The 25,804-nt window shown below is 36.7% G+C and overlaps 1 protein-coding gene across 50 annotated transcripts in view; it reads left to right on the top strand.

Moving 5' to 3' along the window:
- The window catches only part of RIMS1 (regulating synaptic membrane exocytosis 1), a 316,668-nt gene that overhangs the window by 226,306 nt on the left and 64,558 nt on the right, over positions 1-25,804 (top strand). For 18 of the 50 annotated variants that reach the window (XM_071806904.1, XM_071806877.1, XM_071806872.1 and 15 more), the window contains 4 exons: positions 754-936; positions 2,326-2,438; positions 8,035-8,064; positions 17,125-17,237. In XM_071806904.1, the coding sequence (XP_071663005.1) occupies positions 754-936; positions 2,326-2,438; positions 8,035-8,064; positions 17,125-17,237 (439 nt within the window). The remainder of the gene's footprint in view (positions 1-753; positions 937-2,325; positions 2,439-8,034; positions 8,065-17,124; positions 17,238-25,804) is intronic. The other 32 variants (XM_071806886.1, XM_071806908.1, XM_065835639.2 and 29 more) reach the window with 5 other exon arrangements.

Here is a 25,804-nt window from a genome sequence, read left to right as displayed (position 1 = left end):
TAAATGGAAATTTTTTGAAATTACAGCAGATACAGTAGTACTATTTACAAAATGCTGCACTGTTGGAAAACCAAAGAAGCATAAAAAGGCACACTTAGAATACTTTGTCACTCTCCAAACTTGAAATGTTTCATGTTATTTTATACTTGCAGTGGATGCAATTACTAAACTACTAATAATTATGCTTTATTATACTAACAAGATTAATCATTTTGCTATATATTTCAATTATAGTTTTATTTGAGTTCCTTACAGCAGAAAGATACTTAGATTCCTTATTTCAAACTCCTAAGGCAACCAAAGGAATTACATATGTGCTTACATATTGTCCTTTTTTAGGACACTCATTGAAATCCAGTTAATATTTTTTAAAGAGCCAAAAGGTATGTTTTAGAACAGAAACACTTTGTGGTAAAACTGAGTATTCATATCCTACTCTGTGCTAGTACTTATGTCACAGGTGTTGTTAGCTTGTGTTTCCTGTGTTTAAGATGCAGCTGGAGTTTTTGACCAACTGTCCGCTAAATGCAGTGCAGTTCAACAGTTCCACAATTAGGGTCACTTGTATCTGCAGTGGTGAGTGTTCTGCAGTTCATCATTTTGAGAACAGATTTGCATTCAGAGTTTATAACTTTGAAATATCAACCCTGGTCCTGCAGCCAGGATTTGCAATGTTCTTTGGTGGAGGGGGGCATGGGAAGGTGTGCCTGGAGCTAACAACTGAACGGTTTCTTTTTGGCCCTGATATTTTAGGGGTCTGCTACCATGTCTTTCTAGAAGGGGACTTCCAACCCCACGAACGACTGAACAGCCAGTCATTAGGGGAAAACATCACGCTCGCTCGAGGTTGAGTGAGCACTCTAGTATCAGACCCTTATGCTCTGTACATCACCTAGCGCCCGGAGGGTCGGCACCGCCTTCTCCACTTCTGACAAGGTTGCTATTACGTGTACAGCACAGCTTTCGTGTTCTGCCTCCCAGGTGTCAGTGTGGTGTTGTACTTTCCTGAGCATACATGGTGCATTCACTCATTCTGGCACTATAGATTATCCTCTCTTCATGGTATTTACACTTCTCCCATATCCTTTATGCCGCCTATCTTCACCATCCAGATGGTAATTCTTGCTGTTGAACTTAAGTAATTATGCAATGTAAGAGCAAAAAAAAAAAAAAAAATGGCTGTGTTTTGTCCATCCATTGTTGTGTTTTGTTCTGTATCCATATGAAAATTATCAAAGTATTTTGCATAAACACTGTGCAGGAAATCACATGCTTTTCACAGGGCTAGCTCTCATCTTATAGGCTAAGAGAAAGTCAGTTGGTCTACATAGTGTGAAAGCCAACAGTATTTTGATCTTGCACAAATGTGTTACTTAAAATTGCAAATTATCTTCTTACAGCCTTAGTGTAGTAGACAGAATAGTGCTTATCCACTACAGTGAGTGTGATACTGCTGTAACTAGCAAGCACATTGAATAGTAAGCTCTCCCTCTCAGCGGTCTGCTGCTTCTCATCTTTGTTTTACTTGCTTAGTCTTTCCCCTAGTTAATAGAGGTGACCCTGCTTATTTTAAATGCAAACTTACCAGTGTTCCAAAGGTGTTTGATGTGTTACACTCAGATGCTGGATCTAGGTATAAGAAATCAAGTAGCCAGGGTGCTCTGAAATAGCGCTAGCTAGAATTCAGCCAAAGAGGTTTCGAATATTTACTTAAGTAAGAATGTTAAAAATCTTGTACATTCTCCATGCACACACAGACATGCACCCCCCCAATACTGAAGTTAAAGCTCTTGTTCCTTTTTGAGTTCAGGGAAAAACAACACGTTATCCCATGGGAGTAGATACTTGCTGTCCAGTTCTCTTTGCCCTTGTGCTATTGTTGCATCAGCACAAAGAGAACATAAAAGTTAATAAAAGAAATAGAGGTGGCTTTTTGTGTTGCCCTTGGACCAGTGCAGGAGAACATACTTAAATTGTGAGTTGAAATCATAAATGGTTCTTAGAAAACTGGGTATCATTCAGTGGTTTTAGACTAGTACCTTATTTAAAAACAAACAAAACAAAACAAAAAACCCACACACAAAAACCCAACAAAACAAAGGAAAATAGTTTTCCTTAATTGAAGGTCATTAGAGACAGTAAATGTGAGGCCTTATCAGTTTTTACACAGTATCCAGACCTGGGTATGTGCATATGGCATACACCAAATGCCAACTTCTTCAATCTCATCTTCAATATATGAAACTTAATACGTGTTTAAAATTCAGAATATAAAAAATTCTCTTCCTTTGGGTTACTTTACTTTTATCTTAATTTCATTTGCAGAATACATCAACAAGGAAGTCCCACACAGTCTCCTCCTGCAGACACATCCTTCAGCAGTCGCAGGGGAAGACAGCTACCGCAAGTTCCAGTAAGAAGTGGCAGTATAGAGCAAGGTATCAAATAATGAGCTTATGATAGCTCAAACTCTTTGATTTCTTACATTTTTGTACTTAAAGTCTACTTTCATAACTGCATGTTCAATGCTATAATTCTACCAATAAAGCAATAAGAAGAGAATGAAAACGTATTTGTACTCTGGGAAATCCAGTGGAGTTGACTGGTGGATTATCACACATGGTTTAATTGCCTTAATTTTCTAGTACCCTGTTAAGTTTGTCTACTTTAGAATTTCTATTAGAGTTGTGGTAGCTTCCAACATATATCTAGTTTGTATTCTGGTAAAGAAATCAGGGGCAAATATTTTGACAGTCTTAGTAATTTTTATTTTGTGGTTTATATTAATTGTTGTGCACTGTTAACATAGATCAATAATAAATATCACAAATAGTTTTTACCTCAAGGGTTCGTAGTTCAGAGATTAAAAAATTAAAATAATCACTATGGGAAATGTGAAAGCACTGGTCATGAGCTCTTTCTTTCTTAAGAATAAACTGAGCAGGCAAAGAGTGCTGATCTTTTCTGAAAAAAACAATGAAGACCTAGTGGTTGTGGAAGATGTCTTTTACATACTAATATCAAACAAGTCTGAATATTGTTGTTTCCTTTTCTAGCAACATACAGCACACAGAGTATGAGCTATTATGGTAAAATGAAATGGCACAATGTACAATATTTGCACATTCAGGTTTTCCTCTGTGTTTAAAAAGTCTGTTTTTTCATTGACTACAAGCAACAACTTAGATTGCCATGTACTGCAAGGTTTTCTTCTACGTGGAAATTGAAGGGATGCTTCTAAGAATGAAATATATTGTAGTGCTTTATAGAACTGTTGGCAGACTGCTTTCTTTTATAAATAATGTTGCTGACTATGACCTTCTTATCATGATAAATAAGCATAGTTTGTTTGTTTGTTTGTTTGTTTTTTTGTATGGTGACTTACATTAACATGCAATCAGCTTACATTAATTTTATGGCTTTGAGCTGTGATGGCATACTACACCTTCAGTTAACACATAGAAAATGTATTCTTGTTTTATGCATGTGTTTATGCGAATGATTAATATACTAATACAAGTGAGTTTTATTCATTTTCAACTTTACATTCGAGTCCTCTCATTTTGTTTTGTAGTGAATCTAGGACTGTCTGGATTATAAACTGGTTACAAACTACATTTACAGTTTCTATTTCTGCATATTAATAAGTTGGAAGCTTTTTAGGCAAATGTAAAAAGTAATTTAAACTTTCATGGGTTTTTCTGCAATTTCGGAATTTGGTACAGTATATAAACATGAATCAGCTTTTAATTTAAAGTTGGCTTTCCTTTGGATTTTCATCTATCATCTTTCTGCTGTTCTTGATAACTGGTGTGCTGAGAATAAAATACTAGTTACATTTTGTTGAAGATGTGCAAAATGAATGTAAAACCGTGAAAATAAGTAGAGATGCGATGTATACAGAAGAGGAAAGAGAAAACGAAAGTTTGACAGAAGGCTAAAGCTGCTCTAGGTTTAGAAAGCTGTTCATACTGTGAACATCTGTAAAGTAATGTGATTTCAGTGAACTCCCATCAATGCTCATGGTTCATACCGCTGCGTCTTACATATAAAATGTACAAGTAGGATGTGACATACCGGTTACTTCGTTGTTATATATCATATCGCCTATGTCAATATGGCTGTGTTACAGCACATGGAAATGAAAGCTAAAGAAATTTTCTTCTCTACATAGTACTTTGGTTTTGTCTAAATGACTGGCTTGTCTATTTGAAGGGGAGTTTTTGTCGTTTTACCCATGTTTAACACTTTGTTCAAGCTGAGAATGTATTTGCAGAGAACTACTCAATTGAAGAGATTTTATAAAATATTTTTAAATGGTTTTGTCAGTATCTTCTGTAATAAACATGATAGTATGTATAAACTTAATACTACTCTGAGAAATTAAATTCAGTGAGGCTACAAGACCATAGTATTTGCTCTGATTTACAGTATCAAATTTTAATATCACTTTCACCTCTTTAATTGCTTGCAAATGACTATCTGGGTCAAATGAAGTGACTAGAAGTGATCTAACCCTAATGTAGGATTGATTCTGAAGCACACAGAGGTCTGTAAAAGGTTTCCATTAACTGTACTTGGAACTGAATTGTGTCCTTAATGACTTAATTTCACAGTCGCCATGGATATAGATGATGTCAAAGTCTAGTGCAATATACACATGTTATAGGGAGCATTTCAAAATCCTTTGCATTTTCTTCATTTATAAATAAAGCTACTTCTTGGTGGTCAGTAATGACATCCTGCATTTCAAGGAAATACAGTATGATATATCGTAAGAGATCATTTTTATAGCAATGTACTTCTTTACACTCTACAAATTCTGTTGTGTCACGAGGGTTGAATACACATCTAAATGTAAACATCTATGAATCTGTGTCTGGTTTACAAATCACGCTAATTGCCGTAAAAAGATGAAATATCTGTACATTGAGAGTGGGGTTTTTATTTGCTGTTTGCGTATTCGAGAGGCATAGAAGAATCCAGTAAAGTAATTTTATGACTCTCTGAAGCTCTTGTTACGGAAGGCATGAGAGTTAATGAAGAAACAGGAGACTGATAGTGGTTTTCATCTTGAGAAACAGTGATATTTTAACTCTTAATCTTAGATGAGATTTTTACTCTCAGTCTTTAGCTCTCAATTGCAAATGATCGTATCTGCTAATAAGGCTTCTTCTAGGACTGACATTGCATCTTGGACATTCCATTTTGTCATTGTCAAGTTTAGAACTAAAAAGGTAGTTGTTTCATTGTCTCCACCAGATGATGTTGCCTTAGTTACTGCTCTGGTCAACAGTTTGAGAATCAATAAAAGCCAACTTGTGAGAAAATAAGGTAGTTTTAAAAGGTCCTTATTAGTAGACACACTTTATTTAAAAAAATAATCTCATGGAAGTAATTCTTACAGAGAAGGCCAAGGTAGTGGTCCCTATTCCAGTTGGTACAACTGATGAGGAACACAGAAAGAAATCTTAAATGTAGAGGAAAAAGTCCAATTTAAGGACTAAAACCTCAAAACAGCATAATTATGCACACTAGCAAAAAAAAAAAAAATTAAAAAAAGGGTTCTTGCTGATTGTGTTCTAAAGGGAATAACAACTTTGCCTACCTTTGGAGTGGGGAAATGAGGTAGTTATTTCCGCTTGGAATGCTTCTAACTAAATAGTATTTTTAGCAACTCCAGTACATGCAGACTTTTAAAAGTGGTTACAGTTAAGATTATAAACTTCTATAACTTCTAGGCAATGTGGTTTTATTTTCATCCCAGTGATATAGAAAGAAGACATGGCTGTATTTCTTTCAGCTGTATTTCTTTCCTTTGCCGCCCCATCAGCAGGATTTCCTAGAGTGCGAAACACACTGGGATGTTACTGGAACTAAAGGTCTTGAGATGAGTATTGAAAGTTATTCTAATATAGGTGTGTCTGTGTGTGTTTTAGTAGCCATTGCTCTAACTAGCGCTACTTAAGAAGTGTTTTTGATTTCTTTGCTTAAACTGATAATTTTATAAGAACCTATGAATATGAAGGTGTTTGGGCTCAGTGGCTAATGTAGTGGAATTGTAAGCCATGGTAAGGACAATACTATGTTCTCAATATGTCATCCTGTGCCGAGCTCTAAGAGATTTGCATCAGTGGTTTTTTTTTTTTTATTTGCATCGTGTTTGAATGGATCTGTGCAAATCATTAAGAGGGGTGGGGATCCTGCGTTGACTTTGTTTTTCAGCTGTTTCTATAACAATTTTGTTATGTAGTTACATGGATTTTAAATGATACTTTGTATAAAGCATATTTCTGTGATCTTTACTCTGTCATTGTGACTATCAAACATCACAGGAATTCTTGCCTAAACAGAATTTGAGGGTGGGTCTCTACACTCCTGTATAATGGTTAATCATTGTATTGATGAAGGAAATGAATACAGTCTGAAGATCCATAGCACTTTTCTACACTCCTTAGCTACAGTAGGTAACATTAGGGATAATATTAGGAAATCTAGAAAGTGAATAAGAAAAATTGTATTATGCATTATTGAAATTTATGAGCCAGCGAGATAAATGTGCAATGGTTGATTGTAGTATAGAAATTATCTTTAAGAGCTAATTCTTGCAAAACAGGTCTTTCTCCCTGTATCTGCTTCAGTTTGGCTCTTCACAGCATGGTTTCTTTTTTGTACCCTCAAAAATTTGGTTTCATGTTTCAGAAGTCCTATCATGAGAGTAATGTTTGTGATAATCAACAGCCTATTAACACGTAAAGAGCATCCGTAAATGTAACTGAACTGGTGTCGTTGTGCGTGTTTCCGGTGGCATCAGTTTGTGGCAATAGTCCTTATGCAGTGACCTTTGGAAAAGCGAAAGTGTGACCAGCATTAAGTACCAGTGTATCTCAGCTGGGGTCAGAAAAAGCTGCGTAAGCTTTGGACACGGCTTGGGTGCCGGGTCAAGTGTGTGTGTGCGTGTGTGCTGCTTTCATGAGGGAAAGCTACACCGAAGACTCTGCTCATACTGAGGGGGGAATTACTTGTATAAAGTTCATGTGTGTAGTATATGCACAAGTATTTAATGGTAGTCACAACATAGAGGAATGAAGTGTTTTGATCTACAGTGTTTTAAACAAAGAGAAATCAGAATTTCGTACAGAAAAATCAGTATGTTGTCAAATAATACATCCGAGTTGCAAATATACTTTTATATTTTACGAACTTAAGATCCTAAAAAATATTAATAGCTAGTGAAAACTGTTCTTTGTATATGTACTTGATCATTGAAATGTCATTGCAGTGAGAGTATGGCTTGAGTTATGCTAAAAGATCAAACCCTTTCAGTTAAAACCTTTTTTCAGGTCCATCAGTATAAAACGTGAGTGGTAAAAGAAAAACAATAAGTCATTTCAATTTTAGATTTTAGTCTTTTAGTGTTGTTTGTTTTGTCTTCATATTTCTGGCTTTATTTTGAAATTATTAGGTGGCACTGCATATTTTGAGGCAGCTTGTGGAATCTTTACTCACGCTGGAGAGTATTTTTTCTCAGCATTGCTAACTCTTGTGAATGAATTCAAGCCTCATAATCTTTTATGTTTTCCTTAAAGTCTAATTTTCAATAGTCCAGTGGTTATTGTGTGTTATAGATTTTGGTTAATAGAAAATAAATTTGTAACACTCATTATTGCAGAAAAGGCTTCGGAATCTAAAACAGGACTACGTGATTTGGGAGAGAGAGAGATGCTTAAAGCAATTTTAAGAATTTTATGTCATTCATAAATTTGAGTATGACAATACTGCTCGAGCGGAATATTTAGAGTCCACAATCTGCATCTCAGTAACTTCATTGTTCCTGTTAATTTTAAAGAAAAAGTCATAGTCTTTATTATTTGTCATGGTTTGTCATTTTAATTTTCTACATTACTTTTACATATGCTGGAGTACTGCCTACTGTACATGCCATTGTCACATGTAACACATTTCTTTATCTAACTTTAAATTTGCTGATTTCTTTTTCTGTTTCCATCATTCCGTGCATTTAATTCATTGAAGAGCAAGAGACTTTTAACTCTTCCACAAAAGGTAAATATTTATGTAATTTTTTACAAATGTTTGACAACTGTTAATACTGACTTTTTCTTCAATATATTCCATGTCAGTATAAAGTATTTAGTTAACAGTGCTTAACAGGCAAGAAGATTGTTTCTCAAATATTTATATGCTATCTGATGCACCTGTTTAGAATCTTAAAATGGTTTCTTTTGCAATTTATAATTTTCCTATTGAAATGCAATATAATGGATTTAAGAGGAGTAGTCATGGTATTTTACCCGACTCAGAAGCGGCTCAGTTGAGTTAAAGTTCACTCAAAGACTTAAGATTTTACCTAAGCTGCTCTTGAGCTCTGCATGACATCTACTTCTAACGATGCATCTGTGGCTCTTGGCATCTGTGAGGGCTGTTTCCTTGGTCTGGGCTTAGGAATAGTTGAAGGTGATGATGGCCAAAAACTATCCTCTGTATGCAGACAGATGCTGAAGAAGGAGCTGGTTTATTTGCATGACAAGCCCTTGGCACTCAGAAAATTAGGGAAGGGAATAAATTGTAGGGCACATTTCTGGGGCACATGTACAGCCCTCACCTGCTATGAATTTGACCTCCTATGAATTTTCCATGTCTGTGCTGATACCAGTGAATCAGTGAGCTCAAACAAAAGATATCTAAGGCTGTCCTATAAAGTGAAAAGTGTAGTCTGTCATGTCCCTATCACAACAACAATGTAGAGAAGTCCTATATTTTTTTTTTGCTTTGCTGAAAGTAGAAGCTCAAAATCAGAAAGAAGCTGGGAGAGAAGAAATGAAAAAATTAATCCCTTTTAATGTTAACAGCAAAATACTGTGCTGCATAAACATTAATAGCACAGATTAACCTTTTCTGACCCCTAGTGCCGAGTCCTGCAGATCTCAGGACATTCTGGTCTGAATACATGCTTTAGTGGGTCAAAGACAAGTTGTGAGTTCAACTTGAATCAGAATACCTCCTCCAACATCTTTACATTCTGAAAGGGAGAATCCCACTTATGCATTCATACTTGCTTAGGTAAAAATACAGCACCTGTTCCTCTAGCTCTGAACTCTAACACCTACACCAATATTCAGGAGTATGTTTTAATGACAATGGTAAAAAAAAAAAGGTGAAAAGAAATAGTGTTTCACATAGGTATTAGTAATTAGAAGTTATTTTGCAGTGTTAAGAATGTACTATGAAATATCTTAAGAAAGTGTTAAGAATTTCACAAATTATTTCTGTCATTTTTGCCTTATTCAGTATTTATATTTCTTTCAAACAGAATAATACAAATCAATCATGCCAGCTTTTTGTTTATTCCTCCTTCAAGTTTACAAACCTTGCCCTGTGATTTGGACTGCAGTGGATATTTCTCTGTTTGAAACAATTGAGTTTATGCAGACAAACTAGACCAAGCCTGTAACAGGTTTGTAGAAGAGCTTGTTTCCACAAGATATGGAGGGATCTGGTTCAAGATTTGGGAGTGTGTAGAATGTGGTGGCATCTCTATGTGCACAGATTCCTGTGGCTCAGAGGAGCTGGATTCAGATGCAGCCCAGGGGCAGAAAAAAAAAGAGTTGGGCAAAAGGAGCAAGACGGAGTGCTGTCAGTTCTGGGAGACCATGAAAAACTTCAGTTGGGCTGAATTACACTAGTAGCCCACTGACATTTCTGACTTTTCCCAGAAGAAATAAGAATAAAAAAAAAAAAAGAGATAAAAAGAATAGACAGTGGGTGAATTGGAGAAGAGAATTTGAGGGTTACCTTATTGCAGGGATGCTTTGTGTGTGCATATTGCAAAACTCATCCTGAAGGCAGAGCAGAAGTAACCTGGAATCTCTCTATATTATTTCTGAAATGCTTCATCCTGGTCCAACACCGGTGTGAGTCCTCTCCCCCATGCCACACAGCCAGCTCTATCCACCAGTGCTCCCCTGCCCTCTCGCTTCCCTTGCCCACTGCGCTGGGGATTCTCCCATCCAAATCTCACCACTGCTTTATTCCCTTGCCTTTTTTCTGGATGTTGGTTTTGCCAAGTTTCTTCTCCAGCTTCCACTTCTCACTTCCTCAGACCAAATACTGTGTTTTCCCCGCGCTTCCCATCTATAGAACATCTATGGAATGCAGACAGATGAAACTCCTGGATTTTACTGTGTAGAAAGGCTAAGTGTACATCCCTCTAGACTGTATTATAGCTGTAGCTGTCATTGTTCAACTTTTCTTCTTAGTATGAAGAATGAGAATAGGTTAGATCCCTGTTGGCTTCTGGAATGAGTGCAGTTCCCTGTTGCCCTGCCAGAATCTGCTATTTGTGCCCCAGAAACTATATTACTATGAAATAATTTTCATGAGATAAATCGTCACTTCAGCTTACTTTTCAGTAGCTTACTTGCGTAAGCAAATCTTTCTCTCGGTTTAAGACTCTTAGACTTTATCCTTAAAGTCTGCATCATAAGGATGTGTGATATCTGCTGATAAGGGTTACAGCTATCTGAAATCTTGGTGCAATTTCTTGATACATAGCTTAATCCAACATCTAATAGTGTGAGTAAGACTTGGAGGATTTCCAAATCGTACTGTTTGTCTACATCTCCTTCCTGTCTTGACCAACTTGAACAGAAACATGAAATGCCTCAAGAGCAAATTCTGCATTTATTGAAAACTTCACCTTTACAGAAAATGGTATAGCCTGTACTAAGACATCCATAGGTTTTCTATAGTCTAGGAAAAAACTGATGTGTCTGCCAGTTTCAGTCACAGACCAGGTGATATCACCAGTCATTCTGGCAGTAAAGCCATACTTGGGTTTAGGTAAGAATACCTTTTAATAAGGTATTTTCACTTAATGATTGCAAGCAATGGAAAATTGTTCTTGTGCTTAACCACCTGACTTTTTAAATAGATATCTTATTACTTATCTGACTTTACCTAACTTCATAACCACAGGCCATTATTGGACCTGTATCTGCGAAACTGAAGAGCCTTTTATTGAGAGAAATCTTCTCACATGTAAATAATTATGGACCCTACTCAAACCACATACCTTCTTACTTTTTAGTAATTACCTAAATCTGTTTCTGCAAGACTGTGATCTGGAGTTCATATAGTTCTCATGACTTCTCTCTGAATCTGTTTCACCAACAGTATGCTTGGAATGATAATCTTCCTAAAATACATTTACCTTTGATAAACTGGATATCTTCCGGTTTCCATGTTTATTTTTGATGTGCTAAAACTCCCTGCCTGTATGGCATTTAAGAATTTATGGTTCTTTTTGTAAACACAAAGGCTTATGTTAACATACCCTGCCAAAATTTCCCTTCTCCTTTCTTGCTTTATTGTTTGCTAGATAGCAATAATTCTCCATTTCAGAGATAGTGATATTTTGCTGAAGATACATGTGTAGCATGTACGGCAGTTCAATTCTGAATATAAGGTTTTTTCTTGGAATTTGGTGGTGGTCACACTGCTACACAGGAGGTACTTTCAGTGCTAAAACAATTCTAATCCCTTTTTTTTTCAAATGTTTGAGTGGGTTCTCATAAGATGTGACTTATTGTCAAGATTCACAGCTTTCCAAAGTCTGGAGAATGCGGAGTCTCTTTGGTGATTGTTGTAACGTGAAAGAGGTAGATATCTAAAAAGTTAAGCTTAGAAATTAAAAACTGGAGCTAAAAAGGCATCTATAGCATTTTTACTATTGCTTGCTAGGTCAGTATTGCTGCCTGGGTTACAATCCTTATTTAAATGAGCCCACGTTTCCTACATTGTGCTACCAGCTTAATATATAGGTGTTTATAGCATTATGCCATTTAAGAAATTTTGCAAGTAATATATATCTTAGGCCTTTTCTCAGTCCTTAAATAGGGGACTCAAAACCTTCAAATTACTTCAGTTTTGCACTGGTCACTACTGCTAGAGCAGCTTTTGTGGCTTTCACTGATTTTCTTAGTATTGGTCTGTTGTTGATACTAACGTAGGTTGAATTTGTTTTAAAGTCACGTTTCTTGCATTGTTAGATTCCCATTCTGTGGATAGTAGAAACATGCCGTGTGATACATTCTGTCTGTCTACTAATGTATTTAAAAAACAAAACAAAACAAACCAAACACATAAAACCAAAAACAAACCGAGAAACAAAATAAAAAAAAAAAAACCACAAACCAAAACCACTTTATCTCCTCTACTATATTTGATACAGTAATATAGTACATTGCTTATGGTTCTCTTATTCTGTACACAATGGAAAAGGGAGCATATATTCTCAACAGTGAGGATTCTAGTCAGGTCTAACTTCTCTATCAATTAAACAGCAGATTGGGGTTGAAATGTGTCCCAACTAGTTTTCTGCGGATAGAAATAAAGATCAAGGCTGTCAACTAGTTAATGGCATCAGAAATAACTCTATAAACCTTACCATAGCACTACCGTATTGAAAGGAGTATGATTAGTACATAAATTCTTAGCGAACAGATAATGTCTTAGAAAAACTGAGAAATGGCCATCTCCCTTAAAGAAAAACGAGTGTTAGCCTCTCCTGATTTTCTTTGGGGGTAGGTTGCAGGCTGAAAATTAGACCTGTACTTATTTTCTTTTCACAACTTTACTTTGATGGAAAAACATACCAAGAACTGCCTTTAATGTTAATCAAAGCTTCTGTCACAAGAAATACTAGCAAGTCTTTTAATTACTTTGAGTTAAGAAAACCCCTCTTCCATTATCTGCAAATGCTAATTTTTTTTTTCACTAACAGCATGATCACCTCTTCAAAGACCGGAAATTCAGATGTTTAGTTGTACTTCCAGTATGTAGCATATTTAGAATCCCATAAGATCCATTTTGAATTACAATCCAGGGTACACAGTCTTCATAAGAATGTTTCTTGAATGACATGTGAGGAAGAGACCCAGGAGGAGCTGATGGACATGCTAGCCTATGGGATAGGAGATGGTCTTCATCTTAGTAGAGCACATATTCTTCACAGTATCACAGTATCACAGTATGTTTGGGATTGGAAGGGACCTCAAAAGATCATCTAGTCCAATCCCCCTGCTGGAGCAGGAACGCCTAGGTGAGGTCGCACAGGAACATGTCCAGGCGGGGAAGCCAAATGGGACTTAGCAGTGAGTTGAACTTCTGTTTGACAGAAGACCATTCAGAACTACACTGGGCTATTGATTCTTGGTAGCTTGGTGTGGTGGGTTGACCCAAACCAGCAATTAAGCACCCACCAGCTGCTCACTTACTCCATCCTCCATGGTGGGATGGCGGAGAGGATTGGAAGAGCGATAGTGAGTAAAAACTCATGGGCCAAGATGAAGAGAGTTTAATAAGTGAAGGAAAAAAATGAAGAAAACGAAAAAAAAACCCACATACCCCACCACCAGCTGATGCAAAGGCATCACTCACCACCTCCCACCAGCAGACCAATGCCCAACCAGTCACTGAGCAACAGCTACTTTGGATCGACTGCCCTCAGTTTTATTGCTGAGAATGATGCTGTGTGGTATGGAACATCCCTTTGGTCAGTGATGGTCAGCTGGCCCAGCTGTTCTCCCTCCCCGTCTCCAGTCGTGTTGCTGGGAGTGTGGGCAGCATGAGAAACAAAGGTGGCCTTGGTTCTGTGCAAGCACTGCTCAGCAATTGCTAAAACATTCCTGTATTAACAACACTGTTTTAGTTACAAATCTAAACCTCAGCACCATACAGGCTGCTGTGAAGAAATCTACCTCTATCTCCGCCAGAACAAGTACACCTTGGATTAAAGGAGTCAAACTGGTGTATAAATATATTAATGGAATTGAAGTATAGCATTTTGATTCCATTCGTGTGTCTGTGTTTTCTCTCTTGCATGGCTTGATTGTTTGTGTACCCAATTGTTGTACAACCTTCACATAGTTTATTAGTAGTAAAAGCTTTAGCTCTGAACTTGCACCCCTTATCTGAACAGCTTGCTGAATGAGTTTCTGCAATTACTTCTTATACTGATTGATATCGCCTCTGAATCAGTAGCTCTTGAAGAGATCAGAGTTATAGCTCTTTGAAGCATGACTTCTGACACCACAGAGAGTAACATGTTGACACAACTGATATTGATGGTAGTTGTACCACTAATTTGAGACACACGATAAATCTTCCACTGTAGAATTTAGAGGTACTTCCATTTGTATGTTACCGTGTAGTCCTACCTCTCAAGAGCTCCAGGAAAAGCACTCTGTAAATACTGATGTCCTTAAAGAAAGTAGATCCATACTTTTCTGTGGCAGGTTCAGTTCTCGAAATATTGTTTATGTCAAATTTTTGTTACCTGTGGTAACCAGCTATGTTCCAAGAAAGTAACGTGATCATATGGTGGTGTTACCTATGGTTGTTACAGCTTCCGCTAATGTGCTTTTGCTCCTGTGTTAGATTTTTTTTCTGCTTTTTGTGATTAACTTGTAAAGAGTATACCAAGCTACTTGTCAGGGAGATGAAATTTTCCATCACAGAATTGAGCTAGATACAACATAACTTCAGATGTTCACAGTAAACAAAGCTGGAAAGAACACATTTGTATTTTTTGCATCAGACTTACATTTCAGACAGTTATTTGCTTAGAAATACACTAACAGCTAATTGATACTAAATTACCTTTTACTCCAAGCACAGAAACAAATTTCTCCATTAGAGTCCTCATTAATTGTTCTCATGTTATTTTATATAATCATATTTATAATGAAAACCAGAGCATAAACTTATTGTTAAGGTTAAGTATTTGAACATAACAAATATCAAGAAATACAGAGTTAAGTTTGAATATTTAGCCAACCTTGACTGCAGTCATTTTCACATATAGTCAATGAAATAGCATCTGTTTTTTCTCAGGTATTTTAAGTAATCAGAGGAACACTGATTTATGTAAGTTATTTAGTATGACGTACACTTGACAGGGTGAAGCACTTAAAAGTCACACAATGAAAGGGTTATTTTTTAGAGTAACGGTAATCTGTGCACCACACACATACAGGGCTAAATTTTTAAAGGGGTCTCAATTTTCCCTCTGATTTTATATCCTCACTCTATTTCGTGCATGTATGACAGGATTAAGATATCTGAGTTTTTTACTTCAGCCACTAATTGATATCTTAATCCTTTCATATCTGTCCTTAAAATAAGAGGCCATCTTTAAAAATTTCACCTAAAGTGCTCAATTTTGCCTTCAGATACCTCCATGCAACTTCCATTGAAGTAATTGGAGCTGTGCCTGCATATCTGATGGTGGAACTGGACTCATTGCAATTAAGGTACACATTTACCGGCATAATTAGTCATCTGGAATAATTGCTGGGCCCAGTGTGACATTCTGCATGTGCAGAATTTCCTAGATTGGACCCTCTGCGTGTGGGAGGTTGAAGTTTACGATTATAACTTTATCTGGTGCCTTAAATTTGTAGTGGTAGCAGAATTTTAATGTAATTTGCTGTATTAAATTTTCCTATTTTTAAATAAGAAATGTGGAAGGAAGACATGAAAACAGCATATTTTTCACAGTGATGTCTTTGTATATTTTTCGTACCCAACCAGCACACAGACATTCCATCATTTCCACATGTGCATTACAGATGGTACATGCATGCACAACTGGGATTTGTGCAGTAGCCCACAGTTTAAAATCTCCAACCCTGAGTGTACTGGCTTTTTTTCTTTTCCTTTCTTTTTTTTTTGGTACCTTTGTGCTTGCAAAAAATTAGATGTGTAAAAAATCCCACAGTTAACTAGCAGCATAAAACTCACATATGAGAACTTCGGTACTTCTTCATTCACAATACAGATGTTTAAAAAAGCATGATAGAGTACTTTTTTTCAACTAATTTAAAATTCTTTGTGTTTTGTGATTGAAAATTGATTACATGCAGCTTTTAAATTGGTGTCTCTCTCCTGCCACTGGTCTGGGGAAGAGCTGTTTACAAAAGTAAGGACTTTAATAGTTTTGGAGAGAGTCCTATAAATCCATGGTTGACCCAAAAGCAGCAGAAGATTTTTGCAGAGGTTTTCCCAAATAAAACACCAGTCTTGAATTTGTGGTCACACAAAAAATTCAAACTAAAATAAGTTGTCCTTCTGTGATGTTATAACCTGTACAAAAAAAGAAAGATGAACAAAGTGAGCACTACTGTGATGTAGAATAGTTACTGATGAATATTTGGGTCTAGTTCTAAAACTGCTACAAAGGACTAGTTTACCAGGTTTTGGTTTTATTGTTATTGTTTTGCATTTATAATGCTACCAAGTTTAAGAATGACATAATGTGTGGTTCACTCTGAAAATTATGCACTACCACAAAGGCTGACTTATTTTAAGGAGGGATTAGCCCAGGGGCTTTCACACTGCTCTTTCCATTAGTGCAAGGACAGCCAATATTAATTGCAATCACTTGTTTACATTGAAGAAGATGCTTCTTATAGCACCACAGCTTCTTGAAAGTCTAAGATTAGATTTCTTCTTTTTTTTTTAAAACAAACATTGTCATAATTTTGTAAAAAAAAAAAAGGCACATTAACATATTTTTTACTATGACTGGTTGAATGGAGAAATTATTCTTCTCGAATAACTTTAGCTATGGTAAGCAGTTCTGGTTTAAAATAGTAGTAGGAGTTAATTACTTTAAAAATAAATTTTAACACTTGTTTACTACCTTAACTCTTAGAATGTTACTGTAATATTTTCTACATTTAAGCAAATTCATGGTTAGATTATCATGGATTTATGTCCCCTGCATCCAGAATACTTAACAGGTTTATAATTCAGCCTATCATCACCTAAATTCTTTCACTCTTTTCATATCTGTTGCCCCAGTTTGATTATGTATAGGAAATGGGGATATCTTCCCATTTTCAGGTAAAGACTCTCGCAATGGAAGTGGTTGATTTCTTGACATTAGTGTTCCTTTGTTCTGTGTTTACATCCTGCTTGTTACATGTTTGTACATTTCTTCGTTTCGTTGAGATGGAAATAAGCTAAAATAGTTGTTAAACCATTTGTTTTTCCAAAAAGTTTCCACTCTTTTTAATTGATTTTCATTGTGTGTTTTTGCAGCAAGCTTAGTAGTGGAGGAGCGAACGAGACAGATGAAAATGAAAGTGCACCGTTATAATCAGACATCAGGGTCTGGTTCTAGCCAAGAACATGAGCGTGAGCAATATACCAAGGTAAAGTCAGTAGTATTGAAATGATACTGTGGCTTGAAAATTGAAGGCATAAATCTGTTTATTTTAAATATTATATAACCCTCAAGAACACTGTGTTATAAAGCCTGACAGAAATGTCTTCGAGTTATAGCTTTTTAACATCGTTTTAACCCCCATCTGATGTGCATTAGATTGAATTTTTGATCTCACCTAAAATATATCTGCAAAAAGCAGAACAATTCAAAACTAATGTGGAGCAGAAAGACCCTTCAACAGCTGTTAAACAAAGCCATGTCACCTCTAGTTTAGGAAGTGCCTGGCCTGCAGATCCCTGGAGGCTAGAGAAGTGGGCCATGGAAGTGTCATTGTGACCTGGCCCTGCTCTTTTGATCTTCTCTAGGCCCAACTTTGTCTGACATGTAGAGGGCCAGACACAACTATAATAGATCCAATCCCATGCAGATGTTCTCAAGTTTCTATAATTTCTTTCCATCCTAATTATGTCCCAGATAAAGTATTTCCTTTCTTGAAATACTTACTGATTACTTTCATCTCCTTTTCTAACAAATTGTAAAGATTTCCTCTGATAAGTGTACATGACGTTGGATTAAGAAGTCGTATAGAGGGACCTTTCTCTTCTGAGTGAATTGCAAAAAACATCTCACACGTCTGCACTGCCACTTACAAATCAAGCTGTGAGGGCCTGGAGCTGAACTTTCTGTTAAAGACATTTTGCCTTGTGATGCCTAGTCGAGGGGGAACATTTGCACAAGTCAGGAGGGGAAATGTTTGATTAGATTCCATGTTTCCATTTAGAGATACAGCACTGTGTTTGTGTAGGCAAAGTAAAAAGCAGAGGCAAAACCAGTGGTAACTGAATGGTGGGAGAAGCATTCCTGCAATTCTTCCAGCGCCATTGAGGGTTACGTGCTTTCGACGAGTGACCGCGGGATGGCAGTATGAATGTAAAAGCCCACTGTAAAAAATTCGAAGACACATAGCAACTGTTTGCTTTAAAAATAAGGTCTGAGAATAACAGTAGATGGAAGAAAATCACAGCTTTTATTAATTTAGACTTTCATACTTCAAGAGTCGCATTTCAAAGATTTTCTTTACATCAGTAAGACCTAAATGCTTGTATTTTTATTTCTACGTTTTGAAAGAGTCAAACTTTCTATTTGTGAACTGGTGCCATACAGAAGGCAACAAACATTGTCAAGCTCTCAACAGCTACAGACATCAGAAAGCTCCCAGCATTAATTGCCATAGCGCATACACCAACATTTCTACCCCTGCCCTTCCAGAGCAAATGCCTGGTGTTTTGCAGAACTGAAGCATGATCCTGGAGGCACAAGTTAAAATAAGGGATTACTCAGCAGAAACAAAATCAGAAATTTACTTAGGAATGGATAAATATACAATTGGGCTTCTAACTTGTAATAGCTAACAGACTTGAAAGATTTGTTCAGGATCTTCTTACAGTTAAATATGGGGATGACTTCAATAAGGGTCTTTCTTTTTGAGACTGCCTCACTGTGAACATAAAACTTAAATGAAACAGTTGTCAAAGGAAAGGGAAGTAAGAGAAACAAGGCTTTACGTCCTCAATTGCCAAATTGCAGGATATCAGTGCTATTAAAAAAACAAACAGACAAAACAACAACAACAAAAAACAATTGAGATGGAAATTTCCAATGAAATAATCTGTCAGAAGCCGGAATTTGTGTAATAGTTAGAACAGCTCATGTGATGTTGGGTTTGCCATTACCTTCACAAGAGGTCAACTCAGGACCAGAGCGTGAGATGCCGTGTGCCTCTATGGTACTTCCCAACTAGTTAACGTGGTAAAAAAATAGTAAAAATTGGTTGATAAATCTTGCAGGAGAGGAGGGTCATATGTGATCTGAGGACTTCGGCTGGGACAACAAAACATACATTTTGTTCGTAGTCAAAGGCCAGTTTTCTGCTTTGGATTAAGTGTGTTTACAGATTCATTCAAATGTTTTAATTTTTTCATTATGACCATTTTTTTTTTATTCCAATTATCTTTAATATTTATTGTAAGCATTATTTTTGCTCCTCAATGTATTTTCTTATTGGATTAAGGTACACACAACATATGGTTAAATAGTTGTTGGAAAACATCAACCTGCAATATTACAAATTTCTCCTATCCTCTAGTACCTCAAGTTTTCTAGCATCATCTTTAGTTTTTAAAAATACATGGAAATGAAATCAAAATTGAAATTACAGCACGATGAGCTCTAACAGGAAAGAACTCTGTTGAAAATTGTTTTATTTGGATTTTTTTTTTCATTATGACTGCAACTTTGAGGAAGCAAATTTTCTGTCTGCTGTTACTAGAAAAATATTTTTGTACATGGTGCTCTGACAAACACCTACTCCTTTCCATGCTAAAACTGTAGTAAGGAGAATGAATTAGTTGTCCTGGTCTTTAAATAAAAAAAATCTTTAACTTTTCATGTATTTTTCTACATGATAATGGTGTAATCCTAGATAAGATGGTCCAACCTATAATTTTTTAAGTGCTGAGCGCGAATTATATTAGCCCATTCTGACTCTACTAGATTCAGTGATGTAGCTGTTTGCTTCATATCACTATGGTGGTATTCATCACTTTAAAAATGTTACTGAAGGACACCTTGTGCTACTGTCTTTCTTTACCTTCAGAAGATGCTAAAAGAGTCAAGGAAATAAGCACACAGATGAAGATTTAGACAGCTCTAATGAAAATTTAGGAGGTGGCATATCAGGTGGTGGAGTAGAGCTGATGACTGAAGCTTCTAAGGACTTCTGAATACGCAATTTCTGCTGCCAAAACCTGTGAAAAGTCTTTAAAAGCTGCAGGAGTGCAACTTTAAATAGATTTAAAAAAATAATAATAATCAGTGGTCTAATAGACATTTTGGAACAGTGAGGAAGAAATACTCCTGTGTTTCCAAGCAGTGGTGTTTGCCCACTGCTTCAGAAAATAGGTGTTTATATTTAGTAAGGAAATTATGCCATGCTGCACATTAAGAAGATACTAACTTCTCCTTTTCAGAGCAGTCATCTCACATGGGTTTGATTCTTCCACTTTTTTAGCATTTGCAAATATGCTTGTTTTATTACACATAAAATTCCCTAGTCCTTTCAAAAATTTTCCGTCAGTATGGACTGGATAATTGCATGTATGCAAAATTACTTCCTTAAATGTAACTATGTTTTCTCTTATATTGAGAACAAACTTTTTTTTTTTTTTAAAGGTATAATAATATGGCCTTTGCAACTTCCAATCCATTTCTGCTGCATTTCTTCAACTTTTGTTATTTCTCCCACTCAGTTTCTCAATCTTCTAGTCTCAGTAAGCAAGCACTATGTTTTTCAAGCATGCACCATGCAGTTAGTGTGTAAACATTTTTAAGGATCTGTGTTTTAAACGTCTGTTAATGGATTCTGAATAGGTAACTGTCTGCTCTAAAACATCCATATAGTCTTGATGGCTGTTCCATTCTAATTGTTTTGACACCTTCACAGATCTCAAGTCCTTATTTTCTTCAGTTCTAGTGGAAAGACTCCATAATTTATGTGAAACAGTTAAAATCTAGAAAGCTAAATGAAGCAACAACAACAAAACCCTCTGTGGATTTGGCAAAAGGTTTTAAAGGAGAGCTTTAAACATCCATCTCTCTTCTTTCTTGTATATTGGTAAGGCTGCAGTGGCTAGTATGCACATTTGTGTTGTTTCAGTGTTTGAGATAATCAAAACACTTTGATAGCACAGTTCTGGATTTGCATAGATATAAATGACAGTATATCTTTATTAGGTTTTTAATTCAAAATACCTTAAGTTTTATATTCCACACACAGAAGATAAACGTCATGCTGCAGCTTTCCAGAGAGTGTGCAACACATTTTTTTGGAAGTCTGTTTATTCAAGAGAGTTACTGATCAGAACACCGTAGTACATACTTAAAAGGACATCGCTCTATATTTAGATGCATTCCTGACTCAGTTAAGACTGTGTGTGATTGGAAAGCATTTAGCATGAAGTGTAATCATGGCATTACTTCAGTGACAGTCTTTGGATTTAACTTGATAGTAAATGTCTACAAGAAAGGGCTGGATAGAAGAGTTGGGATGACAGGAGGTTGATGATGTTTAAGCTTTATGGGATGCTGGGCAAAGCACATATGGCTAGGTATGGAAAGTGCTCTTGGACACTGATGTGGTGAGTGTCTTCCTTCAATCCCTCTTCATCCACCTTCAAGAAAAAAATGTTTACTGTATATCACATTGATACAACAGTCACTCCAGTACTGGCTGGGTTTCATGAACTCCAGTGAGGTCCGTTCATTCCACTCATGGGCTTAACTGTAGTTTTGCTATGGTTTGACTTGCTCATTTTCACTGTTCCCTGTTAGGAAGCTGAGTGGTGTTCACAGTAACTGAGCTGAATACAGTACTGGGAAGAATTGGGAAGAGTTACTTAGAATCACTGGTACTTACTGGGCTCTGGACCATCACATGAGCTGCTCCTGAGACAGATGCTGGCAGGAGTCAGAAATGAAGCCTGGGCACACCAAGGTGCTGAGTGCTGGGCTGTGAACCCCAGCAGCATTTGGGGGAACCCTGTGTGAATGTTCTAAAACTAAAGGCGCTTTGCACATGATTCAGTGTTTTCTGACAAAATTCCTTGTTAGAGTAAGGTGCCTCAAAAGCTAGCTGTGATCTCAAGACTTGCGCAAGCCCCCGGATGAATCTAGTCCTTAATGTGGATTTCTCTTTCCTCATTTTAACCCCTATTTAATTTTCTTGTTTAATTTCCTCATTTTAAGCACTTTATTGAGGCAGATATTTTCAGATGTTAGTCATCTGAGCTTTTGTTGTAGTCAAAGGAGGGGACACTCCTTCAATTTTCAGTGCTGTGAACTATTGTATTCTCCATGGCTTTGGGAGATAAATGTAGAAATATAAATACTTATGAATATGGAAGATAATATAATGGACTATTAAATTAGTTCTAAAATGTGCCTTATAATCACTAAAATTGCTAACATTGTTAGTCATTGAGGAACTGTAAAATGATTAATGAAGTACATTCTTTTCGTTTATGTCTGTGGTCTTTCCATTGACATTAACACATCTGCAGTTCGTCATACCCTTTTTTTCTCCTTTTGCTGGCACAGAAGAAGCAGCAGCTCCACAGGTGGTAAAGTGAATGAAAGAACTGCATTTCAGCTGTTTATATTTCAGATAGTTCTATTGAAAAAAAACTTTTGTCTTTGTAATGCAGAAGCAGACAGTGAAGATAGTTTGGGCATTGGATGCTAGCTGCTCATAATGTTTAAAAAACCAGACATACTCTCTAGTAATTGCTATTGAAGTTGCTGCAAACTTCAGCAACTCTCCCAATGTGATAAATAGTGCACCTTCAAATAGAAATGTTATGTAAGCTTGAGCTCTGTAAGATGTAGAGTTGAAAGAGAAGTGATTGCACTAAGAATTCACTTCATTTTGAAGCTTCAAAATTACATAATATTTACATAATATTACATAATACGTGACAGGGAAATTTATTACAAATAAGTGCAGAGTTATGAAGAGCAGTAGTTTTCTAGATGGGGAGGACTGTAGCATATTACATTTTAGCCCAGTTGGAAACCTGCAGGCATTACTTTAATTCAGCCCATGACATTTTTCTTCTAAATGATAAGGTCAGGTGTATTGCAACAGTAAAATGTTCTCCTTTTAATGATCACAGCTTTGTCTTTATTTGAGGTGGGGGGTGGGGGGAAGGTTAACTTCAAAATTGCTTTCATTTTGTTCAAGTTAGTTGAGATGACTGATTATCATATTGTACTGGAAAGGGACAGGGGGAATGCATGGGAAAAGTTGTACGCCTCCTATAGAGGACAGCGAATTCATCAGAACCAGCAGCTATAGAAAGGAAGAGCTAAATGCAGAAGAAGTAGTAGTAAAATGTAAACGCTGTAGCACTCAGCATTAAATTTCAGCATCACCACTTTTTGCACTAATCTCTGTTTCTGTGAAGGGAAAACTTTTCAGTTTCTTGGGAATCACAACCCTGGCATCCAGGATAAAGGAGTAATAAAAGCTCGACCATGCCATTTAGGAAGGGCAGCTCCACGTTATATGGAGTAGCTCTGTGATTAGAATACCAAGGCAAGTAGAAGACATGGATTCAGTTTTTTCTGTATCTCCCCTCTTACCTTAAAATTCTCTGTTTACCAACATATGAAAGACTGGCTGTTAAGCCAGTCTGATATTTACAGAGAAATTCTGTACAGACTGCTGGACTACAGGGAGCAGGACAGAGTGAGGACATCTACATAGCCTCGATTTACAGGGGATGATATGTGAACTGAAGACACTGGTTCCATATTAAGGCTGAGTACCTAAACAGGCACTAGTGCACAAGCTGGGACTTCTCTCCAGTATCCTAACCAGTAAGCTAGACAACCATGCTTAATGCTTTCTCTCTCCCTCCTTCCTTCCCATCTTTTCTAGTACATGTAGATAGCCCATGAAAGATGAAGCAAATTCAGTATGAGTGAAACAGAGTCTCCCCCTGGCCCACAGAGAGGTTTATTTTGCAGTCTGAGAGCGAGGAAGCAGTAGAATTATTTAAGAGACTCTACAAGCCATTTCCAAAAGGCGATCTTACTAAATATATCAGCATAGTTTCACCTTAACCATGTTGGTCATTTATATTCAGATAAGTCACATCAAGTCCCTTGGAAAGAGAATCTCCAAATAAATCCTTGCTGTAGCTGAAAATATTTTTAAATATTGGAGTTCTTGAGTCCTTTGTGTTACACACTTCGTTAAATCAGAGTTCTGCTGCAGCTGTTTCCATGTCAATGCCTGTTAGAGATGTTATTTGAGTTGAAACTCATCATGCTGCAAGCTATTCTGAAAAGTCTCATTTAGTATTTGCAGCTGAAAATTTACCTTTAGGAGCTTTCCCTCCTGTGGATGTTTTTATTCAGTCAGCCCCTTACAGGGTATTGCTAAGAGTTTCCTTGATGCATACTGCTAAGGTCACACCCCCAGGTTTTTATTCATAGATTGGTTTGTGGTTTTAATCTTGGCATATGCTGTTCAGGAGCTGTGAGTAACCCTGAAACACGTGCTGAGACACTAAATTTGTACAACTTCCATTTTTCCTACAGATTTCTATATTTACAGTCAGTGCTTATAATTGTCTTTATTTCCTCCCCTTCTCTACTCCCATTAACTTCCTCATCTTATCTGACATGTTTTACCAAGAGGTTTCCAAGTGTACTTGGAGACCTTAAACATTGTTGCTGAAAGGTACCAGAGCATTAGAAGATAAACCTGGTTTAATGACAGAAGGCCTGAAACATTCACCTGCACAAACCCAGTCTTGCGTTTGCCAGGCTTTTAGAGATAAGTCGACATTTGCCAGCTGACTCAGCCTACAGCCCACTGCCTAGTTGAGCTGGGGATATTCACAGACTGTCCCAGCTTATGTGCAATTCATGAATAAGCATTTATGACTTGCAGTTTTACAGAGCACAGATCCAGAAAATGAACTCCCTGGACTGCCATATCAAAAACTGCCCAGTGTTTCCATGTGTTAATAGTTTTCCCGTAGTATGCCATGCAAAGTATGCTCCTGGTTTAGTCACTTCCCAGCCAAGGGTACTTTGCTCTCTTATGGTAGTGGGGTTTACTTTTGTGAACCTGACAATGATTTGATCCTCATATTTGTGCGACTGAAGACTTAGGTAAGTGTGACATTGCTGGGATTGAAGCTTCCTTTTATGCATGTCTGAATGATGATGTGAGTAATACGAGCATTATATAATGGCTTGTGTGGTGTTGTAGTTGGTTTTAACTGATCAAAGCTTCTACTGTTAACAAAAGGGGAATACCTCCTACCTTTGCCCACATATTCCTCCTGCTGGGTCTTCGCTAGTTGTCATGCATGTGCATATGTAAAAGCAAACAGATCAGGGAACTGATCTGCCTGAAAACAAATACTATTTTTGCTGAGTTAGCTTTGTGCCTGACTAGTCCTCTAGAGTCATGATACAAAGAAATATTTTGAGGTAGAAAATGTACTTTTTCCCTTTTCTGATATAACTTAGGTATTGAAATCAATCCCTAATGTCAACTTCATATATCATTACATTTCATTCAGACTCATACACAGTTCTCCTGTTCCAAACTGACTTTGTACAAGTATTTCATAAGCATATTTTTTAATATTTGAAAAATAGAAAAAGGTTCTATAGCCAAATAAATGTTATGTATGTGCTTGATAAGATGCTTGTCCACTGCATAAATATTTCATTACTATAGTTCAGTATACTAAAGAACCGGCAGCCTATTTCAGTTCCAGTACTTTAATTTATTTCAGGTGTCTTATTTGGTCCGTAAATACCATGTTTGGTTTCTTCGCTAGGCATAAAGACATTATTTTATATCGGCTTTTCTCTGAATTTCACACAATTTTGTTAGATCTAAAAGCAGTTAGAGAGAACTGTCATACTTAGGTCATTTGTTGTCTCAATATATGCGTTATGTTTTGATAAGAC

Source organism: Patagioenas fasciata, chromosome 3 (assembly GCF_037038585.1).
Source record: "Patagioenas fasciata isolate bPatFas1 chromosome 3, bPatFas1.hap1, whole genome shotgun sequence".
NCBI lineage: Eukaryota > Metazoa > Chordata > Aves > Columbiformes > Columbidae > Patagioenas > Patagioenas fasciata.
The sequence above is the reverse complement of the archived record's forward strand: the minus strand, read 5'-3'. Positions and strand labels throughout refer to the sequence as shown.